The following is a 21775-nucleotide window of genomic DNA, read 5'->3' on the forward strand; positions in this document are numbered from 1 at the left end:
TTTGCGAGTGAAAAAATGATTTAGAAAAACTTCCAAAAAATCAATGAAAGGTATAAACAAACAATGTTTTAAACTTTTATTTTTTTTGGACAAAAAATGCTGGCTCTTCGTGCAAGACAACATACCCCCATTATAAATTAAGTATATACTAATATAAGCATAAAGCGCTGACTTAGAGATACAAATAATTCCATTAATAAAGTATGGAGAGCCATCCACTCCGAATAATTTTATTCTCTCGACCCAGCAAACTCAGGGTTCCAGTAACTTACACTTATTGTTGAACATTGAAAACGAAAATATAATGCATGTGCTTGATGCTAAAATGTTGAAGAAAATATCCCTTTATATAAGCACAACTGGGCAGAGAAAAAAGGAAATAGTATACGAGCAGGTGCCATTTTCAGAATCCCAAGAGTCGTGAGCAAAAGGTGATAGATACACTAATGCTTCTCATGTATTAGACAGCAACTTGACCGAACAGACACTTGCGAATCTGCATGCAGAGACAGATTGATTAACACAAACGAAGTATTACTATTGCTATAATTTTGCAAAGTGCAATCGTTGGAAACCAATGGAACAAACATTTGAGAAATACAGTACCACTTGTCTAATGGAGACAAATCGAAGGATCGAGCTGGAGTAAAGTAGGTTATGGTTTGGTTTTCTTTTCTCTTTTTGATAACGGATTAACAGTAGCATCCGGACCAGCTTGCACCCACTCAACTAATTCCACTGGGATACATTTTACCTCCCGCCAACGCAGGTACCGGGTAACTTTGTCATGATGGCTTACATATATGGGAAGAAATAAGTAGTGCATGCTTATAAGCCCTATTACCAAATTACTATATGCCTATAGCTAAAAGTAGGAGATCTTCTCGTGCTCTCACCCATACTTCCTAGGAAGACTGTTGATGTGGTTATCTAAGTCATAGTGTTTCCCTACCTCAAACAGGCTGAATTACATATTTGTGGTTTGGGGTTGTGGGGGGTTGCAAATTTCATCAGACACTAGTAAGCAACAGACTTTCCCCCATCACTACCTAAGTTCTGTACCAGGAACAACATAAAGAAGATGATAAAGTTTTAAACCGTATTTGGTAAGAGGTAGACAATGTCTAATTGTCTATAACTTAGTTGAAACTTGAAAGTACTATGTGATGTCTATAACTTGCTGGGGAAAATTTAATCCACTAAGATGCCTATCATAGCAAGGAACATGTAAGAGTTTGTAGCTCATTTGATTGACATCTAAAAGTAGAAGGGAACTATTACAGAGAGCAAAAGTTAATAGGTGGACCACAAGTATGGAAAGGTGGAACCATGAACATCAAAATAGTAATTTGACAACATCAATAAGAAATTTTCGAAAGTACAGAAGGACTGAGGAGCAGAAAGTACCTCTGGTAGCTTCTTACGGAACACAACTTCTAATCTGGCGTCAAGTGTATTTTCACATACAATTTTCCCATCTCGAGAAGCCAAAACTACTCCTCCAGAGCTGTGGCATGGAAAGAGAGAGAGAGAGAGAGATCAGTAATGGTACCTAATTAGATTCTACAAGCTTGAGTGCTTTAACTTCCTCCGAAGAGCAATGATACACGGTAAGCAAGAGAAACAAAAGGCCAATCCAAGTCCAACTGCACATGAGTCATCTCCATCTAATGGAGCGCCAATTTGAGAACTAAGAGCTTTCTAATTGAAAGTAAGAACAAATGAGGCAGTGTACCAGGAAGGGCCATGAGCATTGTGATGTGATGGAGCTGGTGGAAGGTAGATCTGGTCAACTATGACCTCAGGTGCGTGAACTTGAGACTTCTCTGCATACTCTTCCTTTGCTGCATCCAAGACATCTTCAACCAAGGAAACATCATCTTCCCGACAACGCAGTAGGACAGAAGGCTCTTTAAGTCTGAGTAAACTCTGCAGCACAAAGAGTTGCTTTTAAGTTATACCCAAAGAAGGAAGCAATATAAGTCACAAAAGTCATCAAGAAATGTACAGAAAAACACAAACTTTGTAGCAACTTTGGCACAGCACTCGATAGTTTCTAAGAAAATGTGATAACCTTCATATTATCCCTAAAAGAATGTTAACCAGCTTGAGATTCTAAAAATAGAACATCAACTTCCAAAGGATCCAACTTGAAGGGTAGAAGTAATAAAAGATTTCATTTCAGGCTCAGGCTATTCAAATGATACTCTAGTATCTTTAGTTGCAACCACTCCTACAATATATCTTCACTTCTAAACATTCTAATGCACAATCAGACCTCCATACAAGAAATCACATGAGAAGTCATATGAAAATAGATTGTCTTTCATAAAATAGCCTGCTCATTTTCTACGATGCAAAGTTTGTTCTGCCAACTCCAGTAAGAGAAAAAAGGGGAGGCGGTGACAGAAAACTCATGCAGCTAATTGCTGTCAGCCAAAGTACCTGAACAATAAGAGCTTGCAGAAGCTTCTTATAGATATGGTGGTTGTGGTGATGGCTGACATTTAAAAGTTCTTTTGATGCTGCCTCCTTCATGGAGCAGACCAAGTCATCCTGAGCTTGAAGAACCTTGATTCGAGAGGCATTGAGTTGCATGGAGTACTCACTGCGAATACATTATCAAGAAGCTTTAAACACTCTACTTTGCCCAAACAAAATTGAAATTGGATTACTTTAGCCACAGAAAATGTTGTGTTCACATAATAATAGCAGCAAAACAATTTTAGAGAATCAACTTTAGACTAATAATGCAATGAAATACGTCAAAAGAAGGTTTGTATAGGCCAAGTGGAGTCACTTAAAAAATCAATCAATTAAGATTAGTAGGATCGACTGTACGAATTACTTCAGTTGTTCAGGAAATCTTTACTTGATATAACAACAAAATGCCCAGTGTAAATCCCATAGGTGGGGTCTCGAAAGGGCTGTTCCAGTAGACTGTCGGCTCGAGTAACGCACATCAAAGCAATTAAAAAAGAAAAATACAGAGGTAAAGAGGACATCACAAATAATAGGGAATATGACTTTTAGCATATGGCAAGGCCAAAACACTCCCGCAAATACAGATGTTACCAGAAATGTTTTATCCAATCAATGCCCAATAAAATGAGCAATATTGAATGCTCATCAATGCAGATACAGACAGTTCAAGTGCCAATAAATGGAGCTAAACAAGAAGAAACCTCGACATACTGAAATGATTAAGGAGACTACTCAACTGCAAACATAGATCTTTTTTATAGAACTGGTCAACTGAAACCATAGATCATACAGCTAATCCACTGAATATAGACTGATGATGTCATGCAAAATGAAGGTGTAGCTATTACAATTATGATTGAACAGTATTACAATATTGTCTGTTCAACCTAATAATCACGGAGAAACAAATAAAACCACTTGAACAACTCCAACTTCCAGGTAAATTTTAAACACAATTTTGATATCTGTTTTATGTTTGTAATATGTGTGTGAGATCCTCGGAAGACCACAAATCCAGGCAGATCTGTGATATTAAATTTTACTCATACCATAATTTATTGCATAATCTTTTTTTAATGACGATGATGAAAACTGCTATACAAACCAAATTGGGGAAATTACATTTTCTTGCGAACATCAACTTGTTTCTCCTTACGCTCGTATTCCTGTCTGATCTTCTTCTTCTCTGCTTCCACTAGCTGCAACTTCTCAATGTTGAATTCCTAAAACAATCACAAATCCGGCGTGCTCATTAACACTCTAACAACAGAATCAATATGACTAAACACAGTAACTTCCCAATTGGAGCCAAATTTGTATAATTATGCTTCCATTCTGCCATGAATGCATTATTACTTTAAGACGAGATAAAGATAATTAGCAAACTCCATTTTACTTAAAGATGAGCATAATTTGTATAATAACGGCTTACTTCTTCGCACATTCTTACTCTAAGAACAGCAGATACATCTATGACTAAACTCAAATTAACTTCAAATTTGTACTATAGATTTTATAATTACTGTTTAGTACTTTGGAGCAAGCGTTACTGCTTTGAGAATGAGAGATAAACTGACTATCAAACTGAGATCAACTCCAAGCGGATCAATAGCATGTTTGGCCATACTTTTAAAATCAGCTTATTTTGAGAAGTGTTTTTTCTAAAAGTGGTTTTCAAAAAAGTACTTCTTGTAAGAAGCATTTTGTATTTGGACAAAAAGCACATTTAAGCAACAATTAGTGTTTAGCCAAACTTCTTAAGAGTGTTTTTAAGTGTATTTTTCTCAGAAATGTTTTTCAAAAAAGGGCTTTTAGCGAAAAACTACTTTCTTAGCTTTCGATAAACAGCTTATGCTACTTTCCAGAAGCACTTATTTTCTCCCAAAGTTTGGGCAAACACCTCACTTTTAAAAAAATAAGCGTTTTTGGCCTCCCAAAAGCTTGGCCAAACAAGCTATAAGTTATGTACACTGTTAGTGCAAAGATTTTAAGTGACTTGATGTCGTCCATGCATAGAACTTATACTCACTTCAAAATCGGACCATAATTTTATAATTAAGGCTTACTTCTCCAATGCACACATTATTACTCTATAACTAAATTTGACTACAATATTGGAGCATATCTTGAAAAAATAACGCTTACTTCTTTGATGGCACATTATTACCCTACACTAAATTAACTTCAAGATCAAGCCATGTTTTGTATTAGTAAGACTTACTTCTTTGATGCGCACATTATTACTCTATATCAAAATTTAACTTCGACATTGGATCAAATTCTGAATAACTAAGGCTTATTTCTTCGATGTGCACATTATATCTCTAAAACTAAATCAAATTCAACATCAAGCCATGATTTGTATTACTGAGTCTTGCTTCTTCTATGAGCAGATTATTACTCTATAACTAAAATTAAAATCAAAATTAGAGCATATTTTTTAAATAATTAAGGTTTACACTTCTTAGATGCTTCATATTACTACTCTAAAACTAAATTAACTTCAACATCAAGCCATGATTTGTATTACTGAGCCTTACTTCTTCTATGAGCACAAGCACATTATTACTCCATGACTAAAATTAAATTCAAAATTAGAGCATATTTTAAAATAATTAAAATTTACATTTCTTCGATGCTTCATATTATTACTCTAAAACCTAATTAATTTCAACATCAAGCCATGATTTGTACATTATTACTCTATGACTAAATTTATCCATGATTTGTAGATTATTACTCTATGACTAAATTTAACTTCCAACTAAGAGCATATTTCTACTAATAATTAAGGTTTACACTTCTCCATTGCTTCACATTATTACTCTAAAACTAAATTAACTTCAACATCAATCCATGATTTGAATTCGTAATGCTTACATACTTGCTCAATAACTAAATTAACCTCAAATTAGAGCATATCTTTTAGTTATTCGATCCTTCGAACTATTAAAACTGAATTCAGTTCAAAAAATGGTGAATAGCAAATAATTAGGGCATACTTCTTCGGCGGAGACGGAGATCTCATTAGCTTTTTCTTCGGCTTCCTGACGGATGAATCTGACCATCTGCTGGATCTGCTTTGATACATCTGCATCGTTCATCTTCGCAAATTTGGATCGGAGAAGAAATGTGGATTCAGATATTAGCGAAATGAGAAACTAGTAAGAGAATTTGTGGAGTAGTAGTAGTTTTATTGGTTCTGGTGAATTCACATGAGTCACGTCACGTCTCCGATTTTTATGGGCAGCTATATGCCAGCAAACACATCACATCCACTCACACTCAAAAAACTCAAAAACTTGAAATTTCAATTTATTTATCTGATTTAACACGAAATATATGTAGAATATATAAATTATTTGTTCAGTCAATTTCAACTAATTTGAGACAAAAGTATAATTAGATATTTCAATAAACAAACATGGTAATAAATATAATGATAAATTTTAATCGAAGTATAGTGAGTGAATTCATTTTATTATTTTCTTTTCCCACTTTCTTGAGCTTTCTATTGTTAATAAAGATTATATATCCACATCATATTATATAATTTATATGTAATATATATTGAACAAATTGCAATTACATATTAAGAAGAAAATTAATTAGCATTAGGTGGATAAGCTAAAGTATTTTATGTACTTACAAATTGTTCATCAACCTAGTATAATATAAAAATCAGAAGAAAAATAGAAAAGGAAAATTTTAGATTGCTATCACAATTATGTAATGAAAATAAAATAACATAATTATAATAATATAAGTCTTAATAGTTTTATTTTTCTCATGATATTTTCCTAAAGTTTCATAATGACATTTTTGTCACTGTTAGAGAAATCCCACATGCTAGGAAGTTTCCTCCCCATGGTCCCTTGTCCTTTAGTATATATATCTTTTTTTCAAAATGTGCATTTTTTGCCGGAAAATGTAGGTATTTTTTTTATGAGAAATTCAAAAAAAAAATGCATATATATGTGATATACATTGTGCGTATTGTTTGCGGGATAGTTCAATTAATTTAGAGGATGATTATTCATCTTTTGACCTATTGCATTTTAAAAGTGCAATTACAAATTATATTTTTAAAATGTGATTTTAAACTAACATAATCTCCAAAATGATTTGTTTGCTTAATTAACTCAAGTCGCAAATCAAGTGTGACTACGAATTATATTTTTAAAATACAATTTAAACTAATTTCATCTCCAAAATATTGGCGTGCTCAATTAACTCAAGAGGCATGTAAATAGCACTTCATATATAGGCTCCACATATCTGAAATAATTCAATAATTTGATGTTTCAATGATCAATCTCACTTACAATATCACTTATTCAATTTTTTGTGATTCTTTTTTACTAATATTTGTCAATTGGTCTCTGAACCATATGTGCAGGGACAATAAAATTTCGTTAAAATTATAGTGTATATTTGAAATAATTCAATAATGTGAAAATTACAGAAATATGCTACTTAAAGACTTTTATTAACAAAATATCAATATACTTATATTTAATTACAAACTAAGTTTTTAAATTACATACATAACAAAACATTTAATTTTGTATATAATTTAATTTAATTCTACAGATTTTCTCTCTCATACTTTTAGTAATTCGTGCCTTTTATAGGAAGTATAATTAGGATATTAATATTTATCAAATATTCTCTCTCCTAAACAGTTCCAAATTCACACGTTCATTACTTTTTTTTTCCCTTTTTTAGACATAGTGGAACTTTTTGGGATCATAATTAGTTTTTTATTTTTTGATAAAGCTATTTTTTTTACCAAGAAAGGGGTGTACTTATCAATGTTGAGTGATAGTTTCAAGAAATCTTGAAAATATTTTGGGAAGTCAAAAGGGTTTCCTTCCATATTCTTCTTCAATTTTCTTAACCTTTAATCTTCTCATTCTTTTTCAACTTTCTTAACCTTTAATCTTCTCACAGAAACGTTTCACAAGCCAACTAACCTAAAAAATTGTCATTGTTCGATGGAAAAGACTCCACGTAAAAGTCCTAGACTTAACAAATTTGTGGTAATCGTTGATAGCCCGCCGATCAGTTCAAGACCATCTGGTAGATCTAATGAGTGTATTGTTATCAATTCTTCATCATCCTACAAAGTTCAACAAAAAGATGATTATAGGGCTGATACAAAATCGAAGGGTAAAGAAAAATTGGTAGAAGATCATTTTCCACATGACAGCGATTTTGAGGACGATATCCCCCTCTCTAAAAGATTAAGAATAAATAATGATCAGGATTCAAAGGTATTTATTTATTTGATTAAATTTCTTTTTTTTTGACATGCAAGTGTTGTTTGGACATTTGTTTGGTACTCAATGGATTCCATAGCTTTGTCCACACATGTCAAACATAAAGGATATTTTGAAAAGAAATCTGAATTGCATCTCTTTTGATCTAAATAAACTTGCACTCCCGTATCGTTATGTATCTTCATTGGTGGAGATGGACCACTCACGAAATACCTTAGTTCCCAATGATAAATTGTTGTGTCCACTCCCAATTGTGAAGATATAGTTGTAAGCAAGCCTTCGTATTTGGTGGTTGGATCATACATAACTCCTTCAATATTGTANAAGGCTTATCAGTAAGCATAAGAGAAAAGAAAAAATAATTAAAAAACCTCCATAATAGTTAATATATCAAAAAGAATGAAAATGTTGTCTTAGCTAAACTTTTTACAAACTGATTTGTTTTTAATTGGTTGGTTGCCTTAATTGATTAGTTTTACAGGCATGGAAAACTACCAACAAGCTTATATTTGGTAAAATCGTAGTGCAAAATAAATCACCAACATTATTGAATTCATCTATAGTTAGAAAAAAAGAAAAATCACATACAATAATGAACCAGATGCAGCTACCAAATACATATCTTCAAATTCCAACATTACTAAAACGGACTCATGAACAAAACAACTACAACTCTCCTAAAACTATTTAATATTACTTTCCAGTAATTAGTAGAACTCTTAAAATAGGGAGAACTTCTATTTGATAAGGCAAAAGACAGCAACATGGCTTTTTAATGGTTTAGTACTTGAAGGAACATATCTTTAAAAAGAACAAAAATTAAATCATATAAGCTAACTTGTTAGTGAAAAGTTTTGATGATAATCAACTTAACTATTTCAGGACAAATAAAAAAGGAAAGAATCAAATAAGAAGAAGATTCTCACAGCAAGATTGAAGATCATCAATTAGAAGATCATCAATCAAGGAGGCTGAAATCTGAAATGCACAAATCATGAAAGATTGCAAATCAAGGAAGATCACAAACCAGCTGCCAATAAATAAGAAAAATGTAAGATCTTGATTAGATCTCCAATGGCCATATTAAATCAAGGAAGCTGCAAGAATGAATCAATCAAGAAAGGAAGGAATCTCTAAATGACTACATACAATTCAAGGAGGCTGCAAGAATGAATCAAACAACAAAGAAAGGGATCTCCAATGGCTATATACTATCAAGAAAGCTACTGAAGTAGAGACATAAGGAATGGATCACAAACGGTTGTCTGCAAGCTCAATGAATAAGCCTTAATCTTTATTCTTGGAAAATAAGGATATCTTGCCTTTTTTCCAAAGATTAAATCTCTTGGGTTGCCATCTCTTCATAGGACCAAATTCAAGTCTCGACCCTATATAAAGACATCACACTGCAAGTGGAAAGATTGTACAACGAGTCTGAATCATCTCATCGCTCCCTACTTTACTTTTGATAAGCATTGTATTACTTAGTTCTACTGTGTAAACAAAAAAGAGCGAAGAGATAAAAATTGTTGGTAAGGTGTTGTATCAAAATAAAAGAGTGAAAAGAAAGAGAGTGTAAACTGTAAAGTTACCCTCAACTTTGTACTCTTATCAAAAGTTACCAAGGCTAGAAGAGAACACCCTTGTAACCCAAGGGGACTGGACGTAAGATTCACATTGGATCTCAACCAGTATAAAAATTATTGTGTCAAGTTTACTTACGCATTTTCGATTCTATTCATACTTGTCTGCAATCTGTAGTCGACCGAGGTTCCTCTCAAGTCAACTACTCACAAGAAGAAAATCGAAAAAAATAGCAATTCACCCCCCTCTTGAGCTTTCACTAACATCAATAATTTAATATGTGAACCAATGAAATAGTACAGTGAATATATCAATAATGGAATTACATGAACATTGAGATGCCTTTGAAAGAAAAAAAAAACAAACCACAGTATCTTTAGGACAAAGGAAATTATTCACACCCTCAACATGAGTATCCATTTTATAATTTGCAAGTGACTATTCATGTATGCCCACAACATTTATCAATACAATTCCCAAAATATAATCAAATCGGAATAAACACCTACCACAAAATGCTAAATCGTACGTCAATTATCCCAGCGATGGTATATTCTAGGCCAAGTGCTTTAGAAAAATATATGAGAACTGTAACAATTATAGTGCTTTACAATAGAATGAAATATTGTACCCAAGCAATGAATTGATAGAAATTAAAAGTCCACATATCTTACTATCTTTTTCTAATTGATAATTTTTTTTCCTTTTTAATAAATAAAAAAAAAAGAATTAAACAAGGTTTAATTTTATATAGTCTCTCCTAAATTCTTATGCTAGAATATTCAACAATCTGGCTCCATGATGGTAAACAGTTGTAATTTTCACTAACACAAGAAAGGAAAGACGTAGGCTATACTATCTCTCAATATTTACAAGTCCTCTAGATTTCATTTGTCAGTGTTTGTTGTTGGAGAAATCAAAGGCACAAAAAAAATCAATAAACAACAATAACAATAATAATAACATATCCAATGAAATTCCACACAAAAAAAACCAATAAATTATAAATAAAAGAGCGACGAAGAAATTTTTTTCAGACATCAAAGAAAAATGTGCCAAATTGCAATTCACAAGAGAACAAATTTGGAGTAAATAACGTGAAACTACTTACTTTTAGCTGAAAGAATTAGTAAAATGGAAAGAAAATTGAACCAATAAAAATTAAAACTTACATACAATCTCTACATGAGTACCACAAAAAGAAACGAGAGTATTAAATTTGTGTGTAAATTTATAATCAATACCTTCAAACTAACAATTTGAATAATTTAGAGTAATACACGAAAATAATTCAACCATCCAAAGAAAACTATAATAGGGCAGGCTAAACAAACATCTTCAAGAAAAAACATAATTTCCTATTGGAACATGAACGACTGCAATTGAACCTATAAGATTGGAGTGAATGAAAGCAATAGACACTACTCTTACCTGTGACTATGCATGTAACTAATATATGTTGGAACATTTGGTTCAAGAGAAGCATTACCACAAAATTTAGAGATAAATGGCAATGTGAGAAAAGAGATACCAACTTCTTAATACAAATATTCACCTTCTATTGTAGTAGTCACTCATCTTCACATTGGTTACATTTCAGTCTTCAGTCTATTCATCATTTAATTTTGCCAAATTCTTTATTCGTTTTTCCGTCTGCTTTAGTATAGATAAAAGTTTCACTGAGCTTGCATACCTTTTTTTTACGTATGCATGTTTCTAGACATATGTTGTCGTGTCTGTGTTATATTTTCTTAGCCGAGTAAACACGTATGATTCTAGAAATTGGATATAGTGGAAAGTTATCAAAATGATCTTGGTCTTCCTAAAATAAGTGATACCTTTTGGATTTTGAGATTAAAATAAGTTATTTTTTATCGTACTTTTTCATATACTTTCTAAATATATTGAAGTATCAATTATTGTGACTTATAATACTTTTACGTAGTTTTCAAATATGAAATTTTTATTCCAAAAAATTTATGTGCGAAAATTTACGATCAAAATTAAATTATTTTATTTTCAAAATTTAAACAGTGCCACATAAATTGAGACTCTTGCAAATGTTTACAAATAATATATTCATTAAATAAAGTAGAAGAAAATTGAAAGAAGCTATAAATGCCAAAAAACAGTTTTCACTCAATTCTTTCAATTATCTTCGTGCATTGTTTCTTTGGAAAATTTACAAGTAAGAGGGATGGTTCTAGAGTAATGCAGAGAGTGTATTTATTAGTGTAAATTTACATTTTTATATTGGTTGTTCTAATCAACATATTTTCTACATAGTAACATAAGAAAGAATAAGAAAAAGACAAAATATCTAAAGTGAAAAGAAAGGAGTGCTTCTAATTTGCTTAAAAAACAGNCTCCAAAATGATTTGTTTGCTTAATTAACTCAAGTCGCAAATCAAGTGTGACTACGAATTATATTTTTAAAATACAATTTAAACTAATTTCATCTCAAAAATATTGGCTTGCTCAATTAACTCAAGAGGCATGTAAAAATAACACTTCATATATAGGCTCCACATATCTTAAATAATTCAATAATTTGATGTTTCAATGATCAATCTCACTCACAATATCACTTATTCAATTTTTTGTGATTCTTTTTTACTAATATTTGTCAATTGGTCATTGAACCATATGTGCAGGAACAATAAAATTTTGTTAAAATTACAGTGTATATTTGAAATAATTCAATAATTTGATTTTTCAATGATCAATCTCACTTACAATATCACTTATTCAAATTTTTGTGATTCATTTTTTCTAATATTTGTCAATCGGTCATTGAACCATATGTGCAGGGACAATAAAATTTCATTAAAATTATGGTGTATTGTTTTTCTTTTTTCAATTTGGCCATGATATATGAAAGAAATTTGAAAATCCCATTATTTTTTACTAGCTTTTATAGAACCTTTATTTAAGTACCTATCAATTTATTAATATGGGTTGCGGTGCAGTGATGCAGTTGTTTCACTCTTAACTAAAGATCTCGAATTTAAGTCCTGAATATGGAGAAAATTCAGTTGGCCACCTCTGAATGAATCATGTAGTGTATAACAGTGGCGTAGCTACAGCCAGTGGCGGATCCAGGATTTTTGTTGAGGGGATGCGAAGTATAAAGAAGTAAACACGTAAAAATTACAAGATGAAAAACCGAATGACATGGGAGGAAAATATTAATTTTAATCCGCTAAATTTAACTTATATTGTCATGTTGTGTTTAGGTTCTTCCTACTTTTACCCTAGTCCATCGAGCTTTTAAAATTTCTAGTGTCTTTCCTTTTATTTTGCAGTATTCTAATTTATAGAATTTTTTTTAAAATTTAGAATTAGTGCACATTCAATCATATGTAGTTTAAAAACCATCAAGATTTTTTAGAAAGATGTAAAGTTCGAGTAACTAATATTATAGTGCATATTCAGAAGATAAATAAATGACATCGTCGACTTTTTTAGTTAGTTTAATTCAATTTACTAGGTTAATTATTTGTTTAAAAAACAAATTATGAACCAATCAAATAAGTTTAGTTTAGTTTTAATCTCTTTAGAATCGACTTGAAAATGGTAAGAAAGAGATACAATAAAATTAAGAAAAAAAAATTCAATTAAATAGATCTTATTAAAAAAATATTCACAAGTTTTAAATTGTTTCATTCGTTTATTCTTATTTTACTTTATTTTATATAATAGTTTTCTAATTCAATTTTAAATTTAATAACAATTCATCATTTTCTCAAAGAGTTTCTTTAAGTTAGTACATGAGAAGAGAGTTATATAGAAATAAAATGAGCAATATAAATAAGAAGAATAAAAGACAAAAATATAAAAAATGTGGCTAATAAATTTAAACAAAGATAAATTAAGAAAAAGATATAACATAAAAAGAAAAATAGTAAAAAAAACTAAAATAATATAGTTTTAGATTGAATCCAAAAATAATGAAGCCTTTTATTGAGTATTCTAAGCCCAAAACCTGAGCCCATCTCAACCTTTTCAAAGCAGAAAAAAAGTATAAACCTGTTGCACTCAATGAGAATCGAACCTGAAACTTGCAGCTCAACAATGAAACCCCTTGCCAGTGAGCCACGCTCCTCTTTTGGTTGTTGAGGGGGTTCATTTTACTATATATACGCTTAACATCAAAAGTTTACCTTATATATACAATATAATTTTTCGATGAGGGGGTTCGGGTGAACCCCTTAAGGGACACGTAGGTCCGCCCCTGGCTACAGACATCCCAAGATGTCCAAATACCCTTCATCGGAAAATTACGTGGTATATATATGTCAAATTTTATATTTAAAGTTGGACACCCTTGACAAAAACTATTATGCCGGAACAAATGGCTATCTTGATTCATTAAAAGTTGAATATGTAAGGAAATTTGTTGTTGGGCTACGTACTTACTTAATAAGAACTACTAAACCTCAATTCCAAGAAATTATATCTTCTACCAAGACATTTATCGAGGAAGTAGAAGCCCTTTTGAAGGAAGCTAGATGATTAAAAATTATCATGTCCAATTCCCACGGGGATGGATCTATAAGAATTCACTTATTCCAATAACAAAAAAAAAACCTGACTTGAATGATCCTACATTAAGAGATAAATTGGCTTAAGTGTATGAGTCATAATTATTATGGCGAGCCTGCATGGTCTTGTAGTTACGACTCAAAATTTCCTTGCCAAGCTATATGAAACAGATTTCCGAAAGCCCACAAAAAAAATATTGCTAATTCAGTGACAGATACTGAATTTTGTATTTGAAATAGATTTTCGTAGGAATTTCTGAAGTAGATGGTGATTGATAAAGAAATCTTTGATCATAATTTCTCGTATGAATACTGCTTCGAACATGAAAATTGTGGTTGGTAGTAAAACACCGATTCGCTCATTGAGACCTACTTCGATCTTCATAGAGTTCTCGAAGTCTCTGATAGAAAGAATGATTGATTGCTTGAATGCGGGATCATCTACTCGCGAAATCATCCCGGTCCCCTACCACAAGTAGCTGTCAAAGCCGTGTTTGATCGACGCATACATGCTCATTTACAACTTCGTTCATGCGCCAATCAATTGACAGCGAAGCAGAGAAGGAAGAGTTTTGATCACAGTGTGGGTAGTCTCTATTAGGGTTTTCGTTTCATGTGCACTAAAAAGGAAGGAAAACGGGTGCGACTATAAGCTAATACTTTAATGGAGATGGAGCCTACATAGCAATCAAATAGCAGATTCCTTTTTGGCATAGTGATAATTGATGTTCATTTGAACGAAATTTTTTAGTTTGAACTCCAAATAGCATAATATTTTTTGTTATTTTAATAGTAACACACCATTATTCTTGGATACAGTAAAACGGAAGTTCTAATACGAAAAGGGAGTACCAACCAGTTTTATTTCTTTTTATTTATTACAACATCACTCTTTTTTTTTTTAATTAAAACGGACATTGAAACCTTACTAGATCTTTATTGATAACACCTCAATCTTATTCCTCACACTTTAAACTAAAAAATCCCAAATTGACAATTGGATCGAAAATCTCGGCAACTCAATCAGCTCTGATCAGTCTAAATTCCTCCAATATCAATAGCCGTAATCGGCCGCCGCCAACGACTGCTCCGTCGGAGTCGACGACGTCGAAGAAATGAATAGTCGGGGTTCCACCAACCGGCTATCATCCACCTCTAATTTCCGATCTCGAATGTCGTTTCTAGTGCTCTCTATGTTCTCTACAATGGCTGCTCTTTATGTCGCCGGCAGGTTGATCTCTCTCTCTTGTATATATATATATATGCGTCCATGCATAAATGCACATTTTCCTTTTTTTCTGGTTTGTTTATTTATCACACTGCTAGTGTCGTGTGTGAATTGGCCTATGCGAGCTAAGCTAAGTGGAGCCACGTATTTAATCCTTGATAATGATTAATTGAATGATTTCTAACAGTGTCTTGCTTTTGATTTCTCTCATCATTTGTTGTTTATCGTGTTTCAGTTATCACACTATTTTGTTGTTGTTACTGTTTCCTTATTAGTTGCTATGTTTTTTTTATTATCGTTTTTCCTTTTCATACCTACTTTGATTTGTTGTAGCGAGTTGAGAGTCGTCCACGAGTTAGGGGTAACCCCACTTGTGGCCTGTGGGATTTCACTGGGTGTGTTGTTTTTGTAGTTGACGATGATGATTAACTGTGGCAACTGGTAATTGCATAATTGGCAGGTTGTGGCTGGACTCGGAGAATAGGGTATATCTTATTCAAGAGCTTGATAGGAGAACCGGACAGGTATTTTCTCTCTAATGGTAATATTGTTCTATTCATGTGGTAGATAAAGCTGATTCATTTTCCCTGAATTCTCCAATCATCTTTGTTTTAGTAAGTTGTAGTATGTAGGTCAAATGGGCTCTATAAAGATCAAGGTGGTTGTCATGTCAGGATTATAATAACTGACTATGAGGTAGTCTCCTTGATCTGAATATAGAATATGGTTAATATGATTGATTATAAAGAAAATCCAAGGTTCCACATTATCAAATGTTAACTAGCCATCTGTATAGTTTGGTGAAGAGTGCATTTCCTTCATGTAAGACTCAACATTGTCATTTGTCACAAGTTTTACTTGGGCTAATCTGCTAGAACTTCACCCAAGTTGAGGAACCCCCTAGTTTTTGCTAGTTGTTCTAGTAACATAAAATGAATAGAGCTCAGAAACAGGCAGAAATCTATTGCTTATTAGTATGACATAGTTATGTCAGATTATGCACCAAACCCCTTTTACATGAAAGACCTGGGTTTTATTGCTATTTAAGGGCTACAGGAAGCGGAAAGAGTCCCCTTTTTCATATGTTCACCTGAAAATTCATTCACGAGAGGAGTCTCACCTTTTACATGAAAGACCTGGGTTTTATTGCTATTTAAGGGCTACAGGAAGCAGCAAGAGTCCTCTTTTTCATATGTTCACCTGAAAATTTATTCACGAGAGGAACCTCAAGGTGAATGGTACAGTACTTCTGAGGCTAGCCCTTCTAAAAAGCCTTTGTGACTTAGGCCTGTTTATGCTTGATATCTGATGTAAACTTACAGTAATAAAGATTCTTTGTTCAATTACAAGTTTTTTGTCAAAAAGTGTACTTCAAAAAAGGGATTTTTTGTCAGATAGTTTGATGAAATTGGCATTGAGATCTCAATTTTTTGTTGTTTCATTGGTCCTGATGAGTTGAGTCTTGAGATGGTTAATGTTATATCAAAAGTTATAGTCATGCTTATCTTCCTTTACAGGGCCGTTCGGCTATATCAGTAGATGATACACTGAAGATCATAACCTGCAGGTTAGATGATTGTGATTGAATTTCAGTCCTAGCTTTGAGGGAATTTCTCTTCATATTGGAATTTTATACTGGGATTATACAGGCTGATGATTTCTTTGCCAGGGAACAACAGAAGAGGCTAACTGCACTTCAGATGGAACTGGGCAAAGCCAGTCAGGAAGGTTTTGTGTCAAAGCATCTGCTGGATAACAATGAGAAGGATTCAAAGAAAAAACTTCTAGCTGTTATAGGTGTCTCTACAAATTTTGGCAACAAGAAAAACAGAGACGCAATTCGCAAAGCATGGATGCCTACTGGTTTAGCTTTCTTATCCTCTCCCCTTTTTCTTGATTTCTTTTGGTAGGCCTTTTGTGAAGCTAAAATTGAACCAATTCGACTAAGATGCTGAAGTTATATTTCAGCTCTCCTTGCTGATGAAATCATTGTCTGTTGAACACATTTAGACTGGATTGCTGTGGCATTCCCTAGTAATATCATTGATCTTGTCTTAATCAGAAGTATCTGCAGTACAACTGCTATCATGATGAGTTAACTTTTGAAACAACTGATTTCATTCTAAATTTGTAAGTTACTTTTGGCAGGTCCTGCTCGTAAAAAATTAGAGGAGGAGAAAGGTATCGTAATTCGATTCGTCATAGGAAGAAGGTACCTACCTTGATAAATCTGAATTAAATAAAGGATACATAATAATGCTCTTTGAAAATAAGGTACTAGATGTTTCTTTCAATCAGATTATTTACTCGAATTTACACCTCATGCAGTTTGAATCGCGGAGATAGTTCAGATAGAGCCATTGATGATGAAAGCATGAATTCTGATGACTTCATCATTCTTGTATGTGAAGCTTTTGCATGTCATTTCTTATAAACTAAGTTTCTTGTTATCAACTAAAGATAGCAATTTTTTTATTTATTACCATTAAAGAAACGAGCTTTAAGAATGTTAATTTAACTGAGAGTTGTTAGTCATTCTAACCTATCAAAATAGATTAAATCTTCTTGAGTTATTCACATCCTTCCTCTACCACAGAAAGAAATAGTAATAAATTAGGGTAATCAAATCCCACTTCCTTTTCGAGGAAAAGAATTTTTCAAATAAATAAATGGGTATCAATAATGTTGTTCTATGTCAGCACACTCATGTCGTGCGAGCTTATTTGTATGTCTTTATAAGTATATCTTACCGTTTTGAAAATCGGGTTACTTTACTGTGTTATCTAGTTCTTGTAGTACATATGTCTAGAAAACTCAGTATGTGAATATTATTTTCTTCCTGAGCAGAATGATCATGTGGAGTCCCCTCAAGAGCAATCAAAGAAGACAAAGTCATTTTTTGCTTACGCTGTTGAGCATTGGGATGCTGAGTTTTATGCTAAGGTCAACGACAATGTCTATGTTAATTTAGGTACACAGTATTAGGAGCCTCCAATATGTACGTTAGTGTATCTGTTGTTCTCTGTAGTCTGTGCTCTGCTAACTTCTTTCCATTTTCTATGATTTAATTGTCTTTCCATTTAAGAAACTGTTATGGTAGATTTGAAGTCATCAAATTCTTTAGACTCTTAAGTGTAGGAAAGAGATTGCTAAAGAGTTACCTAATGTATGTCAGCATTGGCATATTGAATCTGGAAATGATAATGAGGTAAAGAACAGAAAAAAGTTGTACCTAGGTGATTTTAATTTTCATTCTTGTCAAGCTGTAGGCTTCTCAAAGAGACAGTAAGGGTCTTGCATAAATCACAAAAAATGTACAAAAGCAAGGCAGTGTTGAAGTGGTGTCATGTTACCTAAAATAATAAAGGCATGGTGCCTGTTTGTGGCCAACCAGGTCTAAATTGATTTCCCTGAGTGAGCAAATGTAGAATGCGCCATATTGTGTGAAAGTTTCTCAAAAGAAAAGTTGCCTCATTTACAAAGCTAGGACCAGAATGAATCCTATTGAATTACGACTTGGAGCGTTCAAACAACTACCCTGAGTTCATTATATCTGGGTTTCTTTTGATTAAATAAAGTATGCAATAACCTTGAATAGTCTGTTTATTTAATAGATTGTATCAAGATGCCAATGAGAAATCTTGTTGTATCTTCTTACTCTCTACTCTCTAACCATTGCAAAATTGATTGGAGATGATCCCTTGAGATACTATAATCCTAATGATAGAATCTCGATTGGCTATGTCCTTCACAGAAAATTGCAACACCATAACCAATGAAACATAATATTATAACGCCATATCTATGATGTTCTTTGCTGAGTTCTTAACCTGTTGACACTTAACATGCTCTTATGTTTTAAAAATATAAGCTGTATGCTTATTGGCTTTAGTTTATCCACAGATGCTATTGGAGCTGTACTTACCAGCTATTTGGATAAGCCTCGTGCCTACGTAGGGTGTATGAAATCTGGCGAAGTTTTTTCACAGTCGTAAGTTTCTCCTGTTTATTGGATGATTGCTGTTTTGCTGAAAGACAGTGTTAGTTCTTCATAACCTAATTTTTGTTTCTTATTCACAGGGAACAGAAATGGTATGAGCCAGAGTGGTGGAAATTTGGGGATGGAAAATCGTGAGTACTTCTGTACTATTTACTGAAATCATCTGGCTGAAGGTGCTAGATATACTGCAGAGACCCACTGCTGCATGTATTGTAGTTATACCTCTTCTCTGTCTAGTGCTAGTTGCTTGTGAGTCTTGGTTGGAAAGATTGATCATACATAATTTGAATCTCAGAGTCAGCCCTCATAAACTGAGGGAGAGGACAATTTTTTTGCCGGGATAGACAAGAAATATATTAATTATGGTTTCTGACATATATATGTTCCAAACAAAAATGAAGATACACTATTTCAAATGTTTTAAGGAAAATAAATATATGAGTATTGCAAAAGAGGAAAATTGTTGGAGAAGGAAAATAAATATGAGTATAGATTCAAGGGAAATTGCATTATGAGTATTGGATTCTTATCTTCTTCCTTTTCTTCTTTCTTTATCTTTTGTGTTAGCAAACTTGAAGAGTTTTAATTTCATTAGTTATGTTAATATTTGTTGGAGAAGTTGAACAAAATATTTGTGAATGGAGATTACTTAGAGATGTTTAACTGCCAGCAGGAAGAAGAATAGATATGTACATCACTCCACCCACCCCTCCNCCCCCCCCCCCCCCCCCCCCCCCAAGAAATAAGAAAAAGAAAGAATAGATATGTACTCAAGATTTTTTTCCGGTCATGCTGCTATTCTGCTGATATGGATCAGGCATGACGTGCCAGCATCGTTGAGTTTTCAACTTGTTTAGATACTAATTCTATTTTTTTTGTACTCTTTCGCAACCAGATATTTCAGGCATGCTTCCGGTGAAATATTTGCTATATCGAAGGCCTTGGCTCAATTTATTTCTATCAACAGGTAAAATATGAGGGATTGACTGTGCACTTATTATCAGAAAAAAAAGGTGGATTAGCATTATGTTTCTATTGCATGCTGAAGTAGCAACAACTGAGGTGCCAAGAACCTTGAGCTGGGTTTCTACTCTCAGTAAAGGATCGGTTTTGTTTGTAACATGTGTTTACTTCTCCATAATTGTTTCCATGTTAGATTGATCGTATCTGTTAGTAGGCTATCTTTTATGCACATCACTCCACTTAAAAAGAAAAACAAAGCCATATGTTTCCATCAATTGTGATGGCAATAGTGAAATGCTTACTGTTTTGTCTCCCTCCACTTTGTAGATCAATACTTCGCTCATATGCTCATGATGATGTGAGTGCTGGATCCTGGTTCATTGGCCTTGATGTGAAGTATGTTGATGAAGGGAAGTTCTGCTGCTCTTCCTGGTCTTCAGGTCTCTCTCTCTCTCTCTCTCTCTCTCCCCCATAGGAAATAGGAGAGAGAAAAAAGCGATTGGCGCCTCCTTTTGCAGCAGTTATTGACCGTATAAACAAATTGCTGTCTCCGTATGAGTTGTGGATTGTTTTAATTAGGAGGTTCTACTGGAGCATCTCTAATTTGAGTATGAAAATTGTTAGTTCCTATTAGAAATTGATAATTAGAGAGCTATTTTATAAATAGTTTTTTCCTCATTAAAAATATAGATGATAGAGTGGTTTGAGTATACTGAGAATTATTATAAGGAAAAAGAAAGTTTTCACATACGGACATCATTGTTATAGTATACTGATATGTTGTGTGAAAGCTTGTATAAACTTAGTTGGTAACTTTTGGAGTAAATTTTACTTGCATCCCATTTTCTTTTTCCTTCTATAGAACTGTTCCACTTTGAAGGGAATCGTAGAAGATCCATTTTGAAGTGAAAGGTAGAAGAGATAATTCTTGGTACTAGAAAAGGAACTGAAGGCAATTGTTGCCAGAGTTATTATATCAGTAGGTGTTTTGGTTAAAGAAAGCTATATGAAGAGGGATGGAGAAAAAATAACTACTGTATTGGTGAGGCCAGCTGAAGTTATCTTCTGTCTTTATTTAGGGAACTGTTTTGAGGTCAATTACTTTGTTGTTTTCATCAAGCTTAGGTCATTTTGCTCTCTTGCCTGACGAGTTCAGACATATAGATATTGTTTGTTTGTATCTTGAGAGTCGAGAGATGCTCTATACAATTACGTAGCAGAATCAGTAAATAACTTAGGAGGAGGAAACAGAACAAGGAATTTACTGCTATTGTTACATTGCTCCTTGTGACATCATGGTATACTAAATCGCTCTTCTTTTTTTTAGGGTCTGTATGCGCAGCAGCTTGATTGGATCGCGTCTTTTAGTACATAAAGAGAATCAGTCACTGGAGATTTGGTGCACTGTACAAAGGTGGTTGAAGTTTTTCACTCCAATCATGAAGAGCCGCGTGGTAGAGAGAGCACACACCTTAGTTCTTGACATCACCATGCCTTCGAGGAATGTACAAAGGGTTCTTGGAGTGTAGGGACTATGGTCAGAAAAGTTCTCTGCATGATGATGTATTCACAGAGTGCACATTGTCCATTATTTAAGCATGGACTATTGATATCAATGTTATGGAGATATAAAGTTTGTTGAACTATGTGACGATTGCCAAATCTCTTAAGATTGCTTCTATAGCAATTT

At 33.1% G+C, this 21775-nt stretch overlaps 2 protein-coding genes across 2 annotated transcripts; one reads left to right on the forward strand and one right to left on the reverse strand.

The window, feature by feature from the left end:
• Positions 1 to 193: 193 nt before the first annotated feature.
• On the reverse strand, positions 194 to 5755 carry LOC125842190 (V-type proton ATPase subunit E-like). Its single transcript, XM_049521429.1, has 6 exons — positions 5487 to 5755; positions 3607 to 3707; positions 2446 to 2608; positions 1736 to 1929; positions 1408 to 1507; positions 194 to 496 (listed from the first exon to the last, which is right to left on the reverse strand). Exons 1-6 carry the CDS (start codon positions 5586 to 5588, stop codon positions 461 to 463), a joined length of 696 nt encoding a protein of 231 aa, XP_049377386.1. The 5' UTR covers positions 5589 to 5755; the 3' UTR covers positions 194 to 460.
• Positions 5756 to 14809: 9054 nt separating this feature from the next.
• LOC125841982 (hydroxyproline O-galactosyltransferase HPGT1-like) lies at positions 14810 to 21731 on the forward strand. Its single transcript, XM_049521168.1, has 12 exons — positions 14810 to 15125; positions 15583 to 15646; positions 16640 to 16689; positions 16792 to 16985; positions 17271 to 17334; positions 17451 to 17523; positions 17970 to 18093; positions 19026 to 19113; positions 19203 to 19253; positions 20018 to 20089; positions 20413 to 20525; positions 21413 to 21731. The coding sequence occupies exons 1-12, from the start codon at positions 15010 to 15012 to the stop codon at positions 21433 to 21435; spliced, it is 1032 nt and encodes a 343-aa protein (XP_049377125.1). The 5' UTR covers positions 14810 to 15009; the 3' UTR covers positions 21436 to 21731.
• Positions 21732 to 21775: the final 44 nt, after the last annotated feature.

Source organism: Solanum stenotomum, chromosome 10, assembly GCF_019186545.1.
Source record: "Solanum stenotomum isolate F172 chromosome 10, ASM1918654v1, whole genome shotgun sequence".
Classification (NCBI taxonomy): domain Eukaryota; kingdom Viridiplantae; phylum Streptophyta; class Magnoliopsida; order Solanales; family Solanaceae; genus Solanum; species Solanum stenotomum.